The sequence below is a fragment of the Etheostoma spectabile genome, chromosome 3 (assembly GCF_008692095.1).
Source record: "Etheostoma spectabile isolate EspeVRDwgs_2016 chromosome 3, UIUC_Espe_1.0, whole genome shotgun sequence".
Classification (NCBI taxonomy): Eukaryota; Metazoa; Chordata; class Actinopteri; order Perciformes; family Percidae; genus Etheostoma; species Etheostoma spectabile.
The window spans coordinates 28,444,228-28,455,731 of NC_045735.1; the positions used below are offsets into that span (position 1 = coordinate 28,444,228).

The 11,504-nt window shown below is 44.4% G+C and overlaps 2 protein-coding genes across 3 annotated transcripts in view; both read left to right on the forward strand.

The window, feature by feature from the left end:
• Positions 1-5,110, forward strand: part of kpna4 (karyopherin alpha 4 (importin alpha 3)) — a 15,662-nt gene extending 10,552 nt beyond the window's left edge. Inside the window, exons 13-17 of the mRNA XM_032511492.1 lie at positions 433-537; positions 644-715; positions 1,479-1,641; positions 2,353-2,447; positions 2,787-5,110. Coding sequence (XP_032367383.1) covers positions 433-537; positions 644-715; positions 1,479-1,641; positions 2,353-2,447; positions 2,787-2,882 — 531 coding nt within the window. The 3' untranslated portion in view covers positions 2,883-5,110. The remainder of the gene's footprint in view (positions 1-432; positions 538-643; positions 716-1,478; positions 1,642-2,352; positions 2,448-2,786) is intronic.
• A 397-nt stretch (positions 5,111-5,507) lies between these two features.
• trim59 (tripartite motif containing 59) lies at positions 5,508-9,672 on the forward strand. Of its 2 annotated transcripts, none has more exons than XM_032511498.1 (5): positions 5,508-5,753; positions 7,262-7,564; positions 7,699-7,920; positions 8,114-8,323; positions 8,450-9,672. In XM_032511498.1, the coding sequence occupies exons 2-5, from the start codon at positions 7,310-7,312 to the stop codon at positions 9,068-9,070; spliced, it is 1,308 nt and encodes a 435-aa protein (XP_032367389.1). In that variant the 5' UTR covers positions 5,508-5,753; positions 7,262-7,309; the 3' UTR covers positions 9,071-9,672. The 2 variants fall into 2 exon arrangements, with proteins under 2 accessions (XP_032367389.1, XP_032367397.1); XM_032511506.1 differs by having other exon boundaries at positions 5,631-6,355.
• The last annotated feature ends 1,832 nt before the right edge of the window (positions 9,673-11,504 follow it).

Consider the following 11,504-nt stretch of genomic DNA (forward strand, 5'->3'; position numbering starts at 1 on the left):
GGGGGGGAGTTGTCTGTGTGCGTGTGATTGAATGTGTAATACCATGGGTTGGTGGTCGGAGGGTGCTGAAGACCACGTGTCTCTGCTGATATCGGAGTGCATCTGAGTCCAGTCACTAAAAAACGAGGCCCACTGTGTGACCTGGACGATGATTATAGCCTCAAAAGCCACCCTTGCCCCACCCACAGCACTCTGTCTCGACCAGAGGTCAAACGCTCAGCGTGGACCTCTGGATTCTGATCCAGGAAAATGGGGAGTCTGTCATATCTCATTTTCATTTAAAGTTTTTAGCGGGCAAGTCCTTCTGCTCTAGTTAAAGGTGTGACACAGTAAAATCTTTGGTAGCATTAAACCTGCATACACCATCTCCATGTCTTGACTCCCTACAGTAGGAAACTGTCACTAACTGTATTTGTGCTTTTTGTCCTGTAGGAGGCAGTGTGGTTCCTGTCCAACATCACAGCAGGTAACCAGCAACAGGTGCAGGCTGTCATTGACGCCAAGCTAGTTCCCATGATCATTCACCTGCTCGATAAGGTGTGTATCCATCACTCTATAAAAACTGTGTGAAGTGTATGATCATTTTGGGGGAGCCTATAGGGAGCATGCGTTGCTCACTTTTGAATGCATCATTTTTGTTCAGGGTGACTTTGGCACTCAGAAGGAAGCCGCCTGGGCCATCAGCAACCTGACAATAAGTGGAAGGAAAGATCAGGTAAGAATCTACTCAACAAATCACCGTGCACTCTGTACCAGTGCTGGAGTTCAACTTTAAATTTCACCTACTTTGCAAATTGAGTAATGAAAAACGGAAACCGTATGAAGAAAAGGATGGGCACTATGGTTAAAATCAATTTCAGAATGTTAATTAGAATATATATCCCCCCCCCCCCCCCCCCCCCCCCCCCCAACATCGATACCCATTACAAAACTTCTTAAAAAGAAAAGATTTGACTCATTTTATTTGTTTAAATTCTGCTGAAATTCTTAATTTGGGTAACAGATATTTGAAAAATGTACGTTTTATTATTAAAACCTTTATCATACTGGCCTGGAAATCCAGACCCAAATCCAAAAGATTAGGGGTCTGGAATCGAGTAATGCCCACTTGAGGGGGCGGCACCAAGCGTGCATTTGAAAATCTCACTGCATGCAATTGGATAAAACTACGACCAATCACAACAGCACACGGGGTGACGTATTCATGGCCCCATACGCTGAGCTACCAGCGGAGCTAACTGGTAGATTAAACTGTCATCTGTTGAGCTCGCCTTTGGCCCGCCTATATCAGATAGACTGATGTGGTTGGTGCAGCTTGGCTATAAGGGTATAGTTAATGAGCAGCATTAGTCAATACCAGAGTAACTTACTGAGCAAATTCAAATTGTGCTCTTGCAAGAACTCTGGATTTCCAGGGGATTATCATACAGCAAAAACTGTACATTTGATGATCCTGTTTGTCTCTCCGCTACCTACAGGTGGCCCACCTGATTGAGAAGCAGGTGATCCCTCCATTCTGCAACCTGCTGATAGTGAAGGACGCCCAGGTGGTACAGGTTGTTCTTGATGGCCTCAACAATATCCTCAAGATGGCAGATGATGAGGCTGAAACGATTGCTAACCTTATTGAGGAATGTGGAGGTAAGTCCCATCAAGGTTTTATCATGTTTGTGTTTATTGAACATTATGGGCCCTATATTCCACCCAGCGTGGCGCAAAGCCCAAAGCAAGTGTCTTTGCTATTTCAAGACCGATGCAGTTGTTCATTTCCCGTCCCGCGCCCACGTTGTTTCAAAAGCAGATGCACCCGCGCCAGTCTTGGCGCCCATGGGCGTGCTGGTCTTACAGGGAGGTGTGTTCAGCTGAATTCTTGGCGTATTGTTATCTTGAGGCAGCAGAAAGTGATTGCGCCATAAGACCAACAAAAACCTGGTCTAAAGTCAATGGCGCATTAGTAAAATGTGCCTAGGCTTGAGCACAGCGCACACACTATGCTTGTTACACACACACAGGGAAGCGCAGCAGCACACGTGCGAAAGATTACATCTGACAATATGACGGTGCAAATCCGCCATCATAATAGCAATGAGCCTGGCTTTTAAAGGGAATGGGAGATGACACTCTGATTGGTTTATTGCATGTTACACCAAAAACACTAATGAAAACATTAAGGACAACCCTTTAGAAGCATGTGCACTGACCTTTTTTTCCCCGCCGTCAAACTAGCAAAATTGCATTTGGACACGCCCTAAACACACCTGCGACGTGCGTGTAGATCATTTAAAATAGGCCCCTTAGTGTTCATTTGTGATTGAATACTGTATAATCTATATAATTTTTTTTATTCCTCAGGTTTGGAAAAAGTGGAGCAACTGCAGAATCACGAAAATGAAGATATCTACAAATTGGCATACGAAATTATTGATCAGTACTTCTCATCTGACGATGTAAGTTAAAAGTAATGGTTTCCCTTTCAAAGTAGGTTTTGGCACTTCCGTTGAAAGGTTCTCGCCAGTGGTGGTTGTCAATAGGATTGCTAGTACTTTTTCAGTACTAGCACATTGAAATTGACGAATTACTAATACTTTTTCAGTACTATCACATTGAAGTTGGAGTACTAGTACTTTTTCAGTACTATCACATTGAAATTGACGGACGAATGTGTTGAAGCTATAGAATGGAGATCAAATTATAACTCAGTGTTAGTAACTTAGTGTTTTTGACTTGCCTAATTCAAAGTGTTGTCATCTGATTCAATGCCCCCCCCGCTTTTTCTTTGCACATAGATTGATGAAGACACCAGCCTGGTCCCAGAGGCCATCCAAGGTGGAACTTACGGCTTTAACTCAGCCAACGTGCCAGCCGAGGGATTCCAGTTCTAGACGGCATCTGGGGTATTCTGGAGTTTTGTTCACGATGCAGCACTCTGTTCAACATAAAAAAAATTAGGAGAGAAAGAGCGAGAGAGAGCGAGAGTGTGAGAAATTTGATCCATTGTGCTTGGCTCGTGGGATCCATGGCTGCATCTTATCTGAGAGAAAAATGTGTGGATTTCATTTGGCATTCCAGGGGAACCAGCCCAAATGAAGTTTGAGATGGCGAGTGGGTGCGAGTGAGAATGAGTGGCTACATGTTGCAAAAAAAGCAAAACATCTACATCGAATGCGTTGAGAGACATGCCGACATAACTTCTGTGTTATTGGAGCGGTCGCCTTCGGGAAAAAAAACCTACTTCAAACGACAACAAAACAAAAAACTCAATGTCTGCCCGGGGAGAACCAAGGACATCCACAAATAAGAAATCAAGAGATGTTGAAATAATACTATACAAACAAAATGCAGATACGAAAACAACTTTAATTATGAACTGAGATGAACCACGAACCATCACAATTCTGCGGTCCTCCGACCAGAGAGGGCGCCACCCTCAATGTGCCCCTCCCCCAATCGGCCACGCTATCAGACATGTGTGTGAATGGACCCATTGTGTACGAATGTCTGGACTCAAGTGCTGAGGAGCCAGGTTCATCTCCTCCAACGAGACGCCCCGATAGGGCACCATCCTCTCCCCCTGGTGGGCGGGGCCAGGAGTCCGGCTGCGCGTGTCGCATGTGCGAGAGAATGGACGGATGAGTTGTGTGCTTGGCTGCGTGCGTGACTGGGAGTATGCAAGACTGGGTGAGAACGCATGCAGAGACGGGAAAAAAAAATACAAATACAACATCTGAAGAGAAACAAAATTGCAACAATGAGGTTAGCAAAGGTTTCAGGAAAAGAAATTCTGCCTTTGAAAGAGGCTGATTCGCAAATCCCTGAAAGGAAGAACTTTGGATATGAAAAAAACAAAACATCGTCATCACAAGGATTTTTTTTTTTTTTTGAATTATTAATTTAGTATTAATTGACACTGGACAATGCTATTTGCAGGTGTAGAGCAGCGGTGCATTGTATTACGATGCATTTGGTGGCTTTTGGGCTTTTCTTTTTGCCTCCAGTGTGTTCCTTTTTATGATATTTTTTATTTTTATTTTCAGCTTTTAGTTTCATTGCTTCTGTAAAGGTGATTGATGACGATCGTATTCCACCCTCACAACCTGAACCCTAACCTACGCACCAGACATGGGCTTGATGCTGTGAAATTCTGACACCATCGCTATGATCACCCAAATGACCTGTTCCCCTCGTGACACTTCATTATTTCTCCTTCAATTTTCAGCAAAATCACTGCTTTGCAGTATTGTTGCCATAGCTTTGACTTATCACCAAGGGAGAAGAGAACAATGGCCATTTCACGTAGGATTGTGAATCATAACCTTTGCATGTACTAAACTATGGCACAGTTAATTTTTTAGGGTATTTTAGTTTCCTTAGGCTGTGTATACAGTGTAATTTTCATTTTAAGTAAAACTGTGCTTAAATGTTACATGTTTCCCCATTCCCTTACCCCTCACTAGTGTCCAATTTGCTAAATAATCTTTGGTTTTGCACATGTACTGCAAAGTGAGGCCTGAAGTCTTTCTGAAGGCGTGTTGGTCTGTTTGGACTTGCCAACAACCTCTAAAATATGCATCACTCAACCACAATCTTTGTTGTCTTTCTAGAGAAGTCCAATTATGCTTTTTAGTGATACTTGAGAAAAGAATGACTTAATTTCAGGAGCAGCAGTAATGAATCTGCCGATGTATCTCAGCTAGACTAAGAGGTGATTTTAGCCTCCCTTTTCTCAAGTCCAAGGGGTGTCCCACATGTCAGACTGGAGTTGTCCTTAGTGGGTTCTCCCTAATAATAAATAAACCCATGAACAAGTTTGCTGTACCTTTTTAGTACCTTACAGAGTCCTTAGCCCCATACTCCTTATACCTGCTAGGTGTTCAAGCTTACCCTCTTCCATTTTTTTGTGTTAACTTCAAACACTGTAGTAAATGATTACACATTGTGCTCATAAACCTTCTGTTATAGGGTATTTTTTGCAGCATTCCTTGTTAGCAAACATGTGGTTTCAAATCTAAAAGTATGACACGGAAGGTAAAAAAAAGGTGTTTGCCCAAAAACCTGTTGGGGAGATAGGCTACATGATAGGTTGTCTTCGAGAAAATAAATAGTGAAACCCTAAATGAGAGACTGTGTGTGTGTGTGGGGGGTATGTTGTGAATAAGTGGTGTGATTTAATCCGTTTGCGTTTATTTGCTTGTATTCCCTCATTTTTTATATGCTGTAAAACAGCCAAAATGCGCTCGTTTCTCTCAACAGAGCTTGAATTCAAATCGAGGAAAAGCGTATCCTGATTGGCCAGGGAGACCGTTTATCCGCATGCGCTCTACAGAAAATAGAAAATGATGCATTCGGAACTATCGGAAATGCGAAATGAAGTTATTTCAAGATTGAAAGAAGACAAAACGTTTCATAGGTGGAATTACATTAAATATACATTTCCTTTCATTACAAAAAGTTTAAACAGCTGAAGTCTGAAATAAAAATTCAGAATTTTTTTTTTCTTTCATATTTTCAACACAAGCATTTGAATGTGTGACTCACATTCGATTAGCATGAAAACACATCCCAGAGAGCGGTCGAACTCGGCACACGTGTTATTAACCCCTAGGTTCTTTTTGCGCCGGATTTGTTCTTTAACTAGTATTTCCAATTACCGCAGGTCTCAGCGGTAGAATTTTACAGAGAGCACTTGAAGGCAGCAGGAGAAAGGACAGGAAATGAAAGCTCTGTTTTGGACAGACATTTGCTCCGAGCAGACGGTGAGTCTCTAAATGAAGATTTCTTGCTCGAAACGTCTTTTTAAACTGTGTACGTTGTGTCGTCAATACTAAAACGTATAGACAAATGGTTGACAGGTCCCTGCTAACTATGTTAACGTTACTAGTATCTGGGAGTGCAAAGTTAGATAAAAATAAAAGTATACAAAAGACAATGTATCGTGTGTACTCTAGCTACATTTACTGGTCGGTTGAGCTGTCGCCCAAATGATGCTCCACGAACCAAGTGAGTTTATTTGCTTCTTAGCATGTGAAAGAAAACAACGGGGCGGTTAACTGTCTGATTGAAAAATAATGTTATTGAGGAAAACTGACGCAACAGTTAACAATTCAAACTTTACCTGTCTAACGCAGCGAAATCCTTTCTCAATTCACAGAAGGGTAGAAAAAGACATGTACCAATTACGTGGCTATGGCGTGAATTATTATCCCAAATTGATCATATTGATCTGGCAGCAGCAGGACACCTGCTACCTGTTTGAACATGGGCGCCAAGTCGGCTGCAGTTTGACCTCATAAATGGATCAGGTTTTTGGTGTCAGTTGCTCAACTGAACAGCCTGTCCTGACTACAGAGAATGGTACGTGTGTGTGTTGGGACTGGGTGGGTGCTGGCAGAAGGCCTCCTATTGTCAGTGTGGTGTAACTAGACACACACACACACACACACACACACACACACACACACACACACTCCCACTCCCACTCCCTTCCTCTAATAGGGCTGAGCTGGTTTTTGGCTGTTCCATGTTTTTGTTTTTTTCCAGTACACAATGGTTAGACTTATTCTGTCAACACCTTCTATTAATAGTTTAAGGAGCTGATGGGATTTTGAGTCCGATTTCATGTGACAAATAAAATTGATTAGTATAATAAGTCCTTTGGCCACTTTATTAGGCGCACCTGCGCAAAATAATGCAATCCAATACAACTGTTATGCCTCAAAGTCTTCTAATGCCCATATTGATCAGTTGTTTTTTTTACACATAGATATGCTGATTAAATTATATGTTTGAGCACTGGGGTCTTAGTAAGTGTTGAAAATAGGGAGGACAGAATATTAGAATCACCTCTCAAAATAATGTAGTGTAGTACGACACCACCTTTGTCCTCAGTAACAGACAAATATTTAATTAACAGAACTGAACATTTTAAACTTTGTAGAGGTAGAATTATGACAGCTGTTACCAAGAGGTGGTACAGGTGTGCCTAATAATGTGAAAACTGAGTGTATAACTCAAGTGCACACTGATAGTCAGACTGGAGGTGGTTGAAAAAAATAAAACGGCTTTACACAGGAAAATCCCTATTCTTTCCTCTTCAAATGTCTTGTTTTTTTAATATCTGGCTGACAGTCCAAAAGCCAACAAAATTCACTTTACTGACATTTAAAGTCCTCACCACTGGGTTAAATTCACTGTACAGTTGTAGCAAGTTAATGTGTTTAGCTGAACAGCATGTAGATTTTCATCCATCCTGCCGTCCTGTCAGATCTTCTCCCTAAACCGTGAGTCCTGAGCCCGGCCTCTAGTCTCCACCATGGACAATGTGGAGGAGGACCTGACGTGCTCTGTGTGCTACTCGCTGTTCTCTGATCCGCGAGTCCTGCCGTGCTCACACACCTTCTGTAAGACCTGCCTGGACAACCTGCTCCAGGCGTCTACCAACTATTCCATCTGGCGTCCCCTCCGCCTGCCGCTAAAATGCCCCAACTGCCGCAGCGTGGTGGAGCTGCCCCCGATGGGCGTAGACGCTCTGCCCACCAACGTATGCCTGCGGGCCATCATCGAGAAAGTAGGAGGGAAAATGACTTGTGTTCAACTGCAACAGTTACCCTGTGGCTACCTATCAATATGAAATCCTCTTGTTGGTTATTGCTGTGTGTGCTCACCCGTCTTGCATGTCTGTTTGCTCATTTGCTGTCTCAGTACCAGAGCGACAGCGCGCCGCGACCCCCTTCCTGTCAGGAGCACCTCAGGCAGCCTCTTAACATGTACTGTATCCAGGATCGGCAGCTGATCTGTGGGCTGTGTCTGACTGTCGGCCGGCACCAGGGCCATCCCATAGATGACCTGCAGGCGGCATTCATCAGAGAAAAACCGACCCCGTCGCTACTGCTGGCCCGACTCTCTGAGCAGAGATGGGCACAGGTGGGGAATCCTGTCCGTATGGCCAGTGCTTCGACTGGGGCAAATTCATTTGGAAAGATACTCTAAAAATAAAACCTGTATGGTGTGTTCATTCAAATCTGTTTAACGAAATACATTAATATAGATGCGTGTTCCGGGAAGAAAGGAAAAAAAGAACCCTTCCTGTTGTTGACTGTCCCTCTCGCTCTGTTAGGTGTGTGAGCTGGGGGAGCAGCTGGAGCAGGAGAAAGCCCGCTGTGAGGGTCTGGTGAGGCAGGACCGACTGGAGGTCAATCAGTTTTTTCAGACGCTGGAGGTGGTGCTGGCCAGGAAGAGACACGCCTACCTGGAAGCCCTGGACAAAGCTGGGGCAGAGGTGTCCCGGGCCTACGACCCACTCATTCACAAAGTGAAGGAGCTGCAGGTGTGTTTTTTTACATCCAATCATAGCATACAGTATCATCGTCACGTATTAAGTGACTACACCCAAACTCCAAACTTAGCAGGAACAGGCGAATGTTAGCACTGATAACCGTCATGCTTCCTGCAGGAAGAGCAGCTGGACCTGGTGTCCTTGGGTTCATCGGTAGAGGAGGAGGACTCGCCGCTGGTCTTCCTGGAGCAGGTGCATTTGTTCCGAGAGAGGGTGGAGGAGTTTGTTAAAACCCCTCTGCCCTCAGTGATAAACCTCTCCGTCACCCCGCGGGCCGCAGAGCACCTTCAGCAGCACTGGCCCGCTGTGACCATCGGGAGCCTGGAGGAAGCGCCTGTCCCCAAGGTGTGCTGCTGCGCCAGATGTGGCTGTGTGGAGGCCGGGGTGGAGGCCGGAGAGGGAGCCGATGCTGGAAGGGGCCAGTCCGGCAGCTGGGCGGAGACGTTGCGGCCTACTTCTTCCGCGGTGCTGGCGGGGGGGCTGCTGCTGCTGCTGGTGGCTGCGCTGTGGGTCAACCCGGTCGGGGGGGCGTCGCTCGGTTTCTCTCTGCTCTCCCAGTTGAGTCAGTTAGTCCACGGCCTGAGCAGCGAACTGGTCACGTCTCTCTGGGACACGGCGCGCTCAGCACACGCGGTGATGGAGGCCACGGCAGAAAGATGGAGCTCTCACCTGTCCTCAGTGGGTGAGAAGGCCTTCCAGCAGCTGGCTGCCTTATTCAAAACTCTGACATTACACTGAAACGCACCAAACGGGAGCCCTCGGGTTTCATTTAGAAGCTGAGAGAGCCCCACTGACGCACTCCTGTGGTCGAGGACCACCTTCACCCGGTTATTTTAAACTGTCCTGGCAAATAAAATCTGCCAATGAGGACATTCAAGGCACGTTTAGCACAAAAATGATCAATATAAAATTTGATATAACAAAAGTGAAATACTAAAATTAGAGTAGAAATAATGAGAGCTTTTTAAATGCATTAACCATGTTGGTGATAATGTTGATCCGTGGGTGGACTTTTCCCTTTGGCCTTACTTCAAACATTCCCAGTCGTCCTGGGGAAAGCATAACCTGCACAGTACATGAAAGGTTTAAGCTCTTTAAAACATTCTTTGGCACAGTTCATGCAGCCGTTCATCTTTTTATGTATTGAACTGTGTTACCGGGGAATTTGTTTTCCTGGGTAGCTGTGCTTCTTCCATAAAAGGTAGTTGTTAACATAGTTAAATGGTTTCTTAAGTCAAATTATGAACAACATGGATCAAAGGTTTGTGGCTGTGTTTCAGTTTGAATAATAGTGTCATGATGTAATGTACGATTGGAAGACTGCACAGGGTTTGTTTTGAGAACTGACCGGATGCTCTAGCCGTTCCCCTTCCTGCCAGCGCATGTGGCTCGGTCCAAACTAGACCTGGCACGTACAGTGGTTTTAGCTGCATTTTTCTGTAACGCGCTTTGTCACACGTATCGTCTAAAGTGGCTGAGATTCTTGTCATGTCAAATATTTCAAAGTCACCTTTCCCATCATGCATTGCGCCGGACACAGTAGCTTTCCCGTTACGTCAGAGAGCTCAGGACAGCTGCACGCGGATCTCCTTACACACGACAGTTCAGTGACTGGAGCTGCATGTGAACTTTAGAGCCTGGTGAGTGGAACCAGACACAGGGTGGAGCTGAGATCATGTTGCAGTGATGCACAGCTCCGAGAGGCTCCTTCAAAGGTCCCATGGCATGGTGCTATTTGGATGCTTTTATATAGACCTTAGTGGTCCCGTAATACTGGATCTGAAGCCTCAGTCTCAAAATTCAGCCTTGGTGCAGAATTACAGCCTCTAGAGCAGTGGTTCTTAACCTGGGTTCGATCGAACCCCAGGGGTTCGGTGAGTCAGTCTCAGGGGTTTGGCGGAGGTCAAGACACACACCCCACTCATATGATTCGTGATGACACGCCCCGCTTGGCCATCATCAGAAGGGTTCGGTGAACGGGCATATGAAACTGGTGGGGGTCAGTACCTCCAACAAGGTTAAGAACCACTGCTCTAGAGCCAGTCCAACAATGAGCTTTCCTTAGTATGTGCCACTTCTGAGTCTGTAGCTTTTGAGGGGGAGGGGGGGTAAGGTGGAGGCTGGGGCCTTGACCAACTGCCACTTTTGTTTGATTGAAATCCGTAATGTCTCTCTCTCATGGGTGGGAAAAGCAGAGAAAGGGGAGATAACCTTGCCCCCTTATGACCTCATAATAAGCAAGATTCCAGATCGGCCCATCTGAGCTTTCATTTTCTCAAAGGCAGAGCAGGATACCCAGGGCAAGGATTACACCTATCACCATTTCTAGCCACTGGACGGACCATAAGCAGGCTCGGGGAGCTCATATTAATGTTACAGAACTTCAGTGAAATGTTCATGCCATGGGACCTTTAACCATCAAGTCCCACCAAATTGCCTTATTGTTGTGGACCATATTCCACCAGAAATATGGTCTTTTTACTACGGTGGTGCACTGATACACTGTATATTTTATGAATGATTATAGCCTTTGGAAAAGCTTTACCTGTTCTGTTGATGTCAACAGGACAGATCCTTACTTAAACAGCTTGAGTATCTGTCAGATATTATGCCAAGCTGCATTCCTAAATATTATGTAAACAGGTATTATGCAAACTAGACTTATATGCTAAAGCAAACATCACATACTGAAAACAAAATGACATTTCAGCAATTTCTAACCCTATTGTGGTGGTTGTATTTTCTAAACTGATTTACAGTTTGTGTATTTTAAAAAGTGATAATAAATTAGTTTGAAGGCTTCTAGTTTTGTTTTCATAATTGTAAGAAGGCAGTGTGTACTACTTTGAGATGAAGTTACAAGTCAATTGGAGTTGCAGTACGACTCAAAGTGGTGCAGTGAGCTCAATGAGATGAAGCAACATTTAGAATATAGCCTTTTTGAGCTGGTTTCGCCAAGTCACAAGAGTTTATAAAATGTTATGCACAAATGTGTAAATAACTTAAATTAAAAAAAATCTTTGGGTGCTTATGTAATGAGTTCTTTATCTGCCCGTGCTCGCTCGTCCTGTTGTTTGTTGCCACCTGCCATCACTTTGATATATGGAGTTTGGATGCTTAGCCTGAAGTTTTAAAATCATTTTTATTTTCCTGTAATAATAATAATAATAAT

Excerpts from the sequence above, each read along its gene's own strand:
- trim59 (XM_032511498.1), top strand. The coding sequence starts at position 7,310 with ATGGACAATGTGGAGGAGGACCTGACGTGCTCTGTGTGCTACTCGCTG. Across the intron at positions 7,565-7,698 it reads TGCGGGCCATCATCGAGAAA|TACCAGAGCGACAGCGCGCC; the intron begins GTAGGAGGGAAA and ends TTGCTGTCTCAG. Across the intron at positions 7,921-8,113 it reads CTGAGCAGAGATGGGCACAG|GTGTGTGAGCTGGGGGAGCA; the intron begins GTGGGGAATCCT and ends TCGCTCTGTTAG.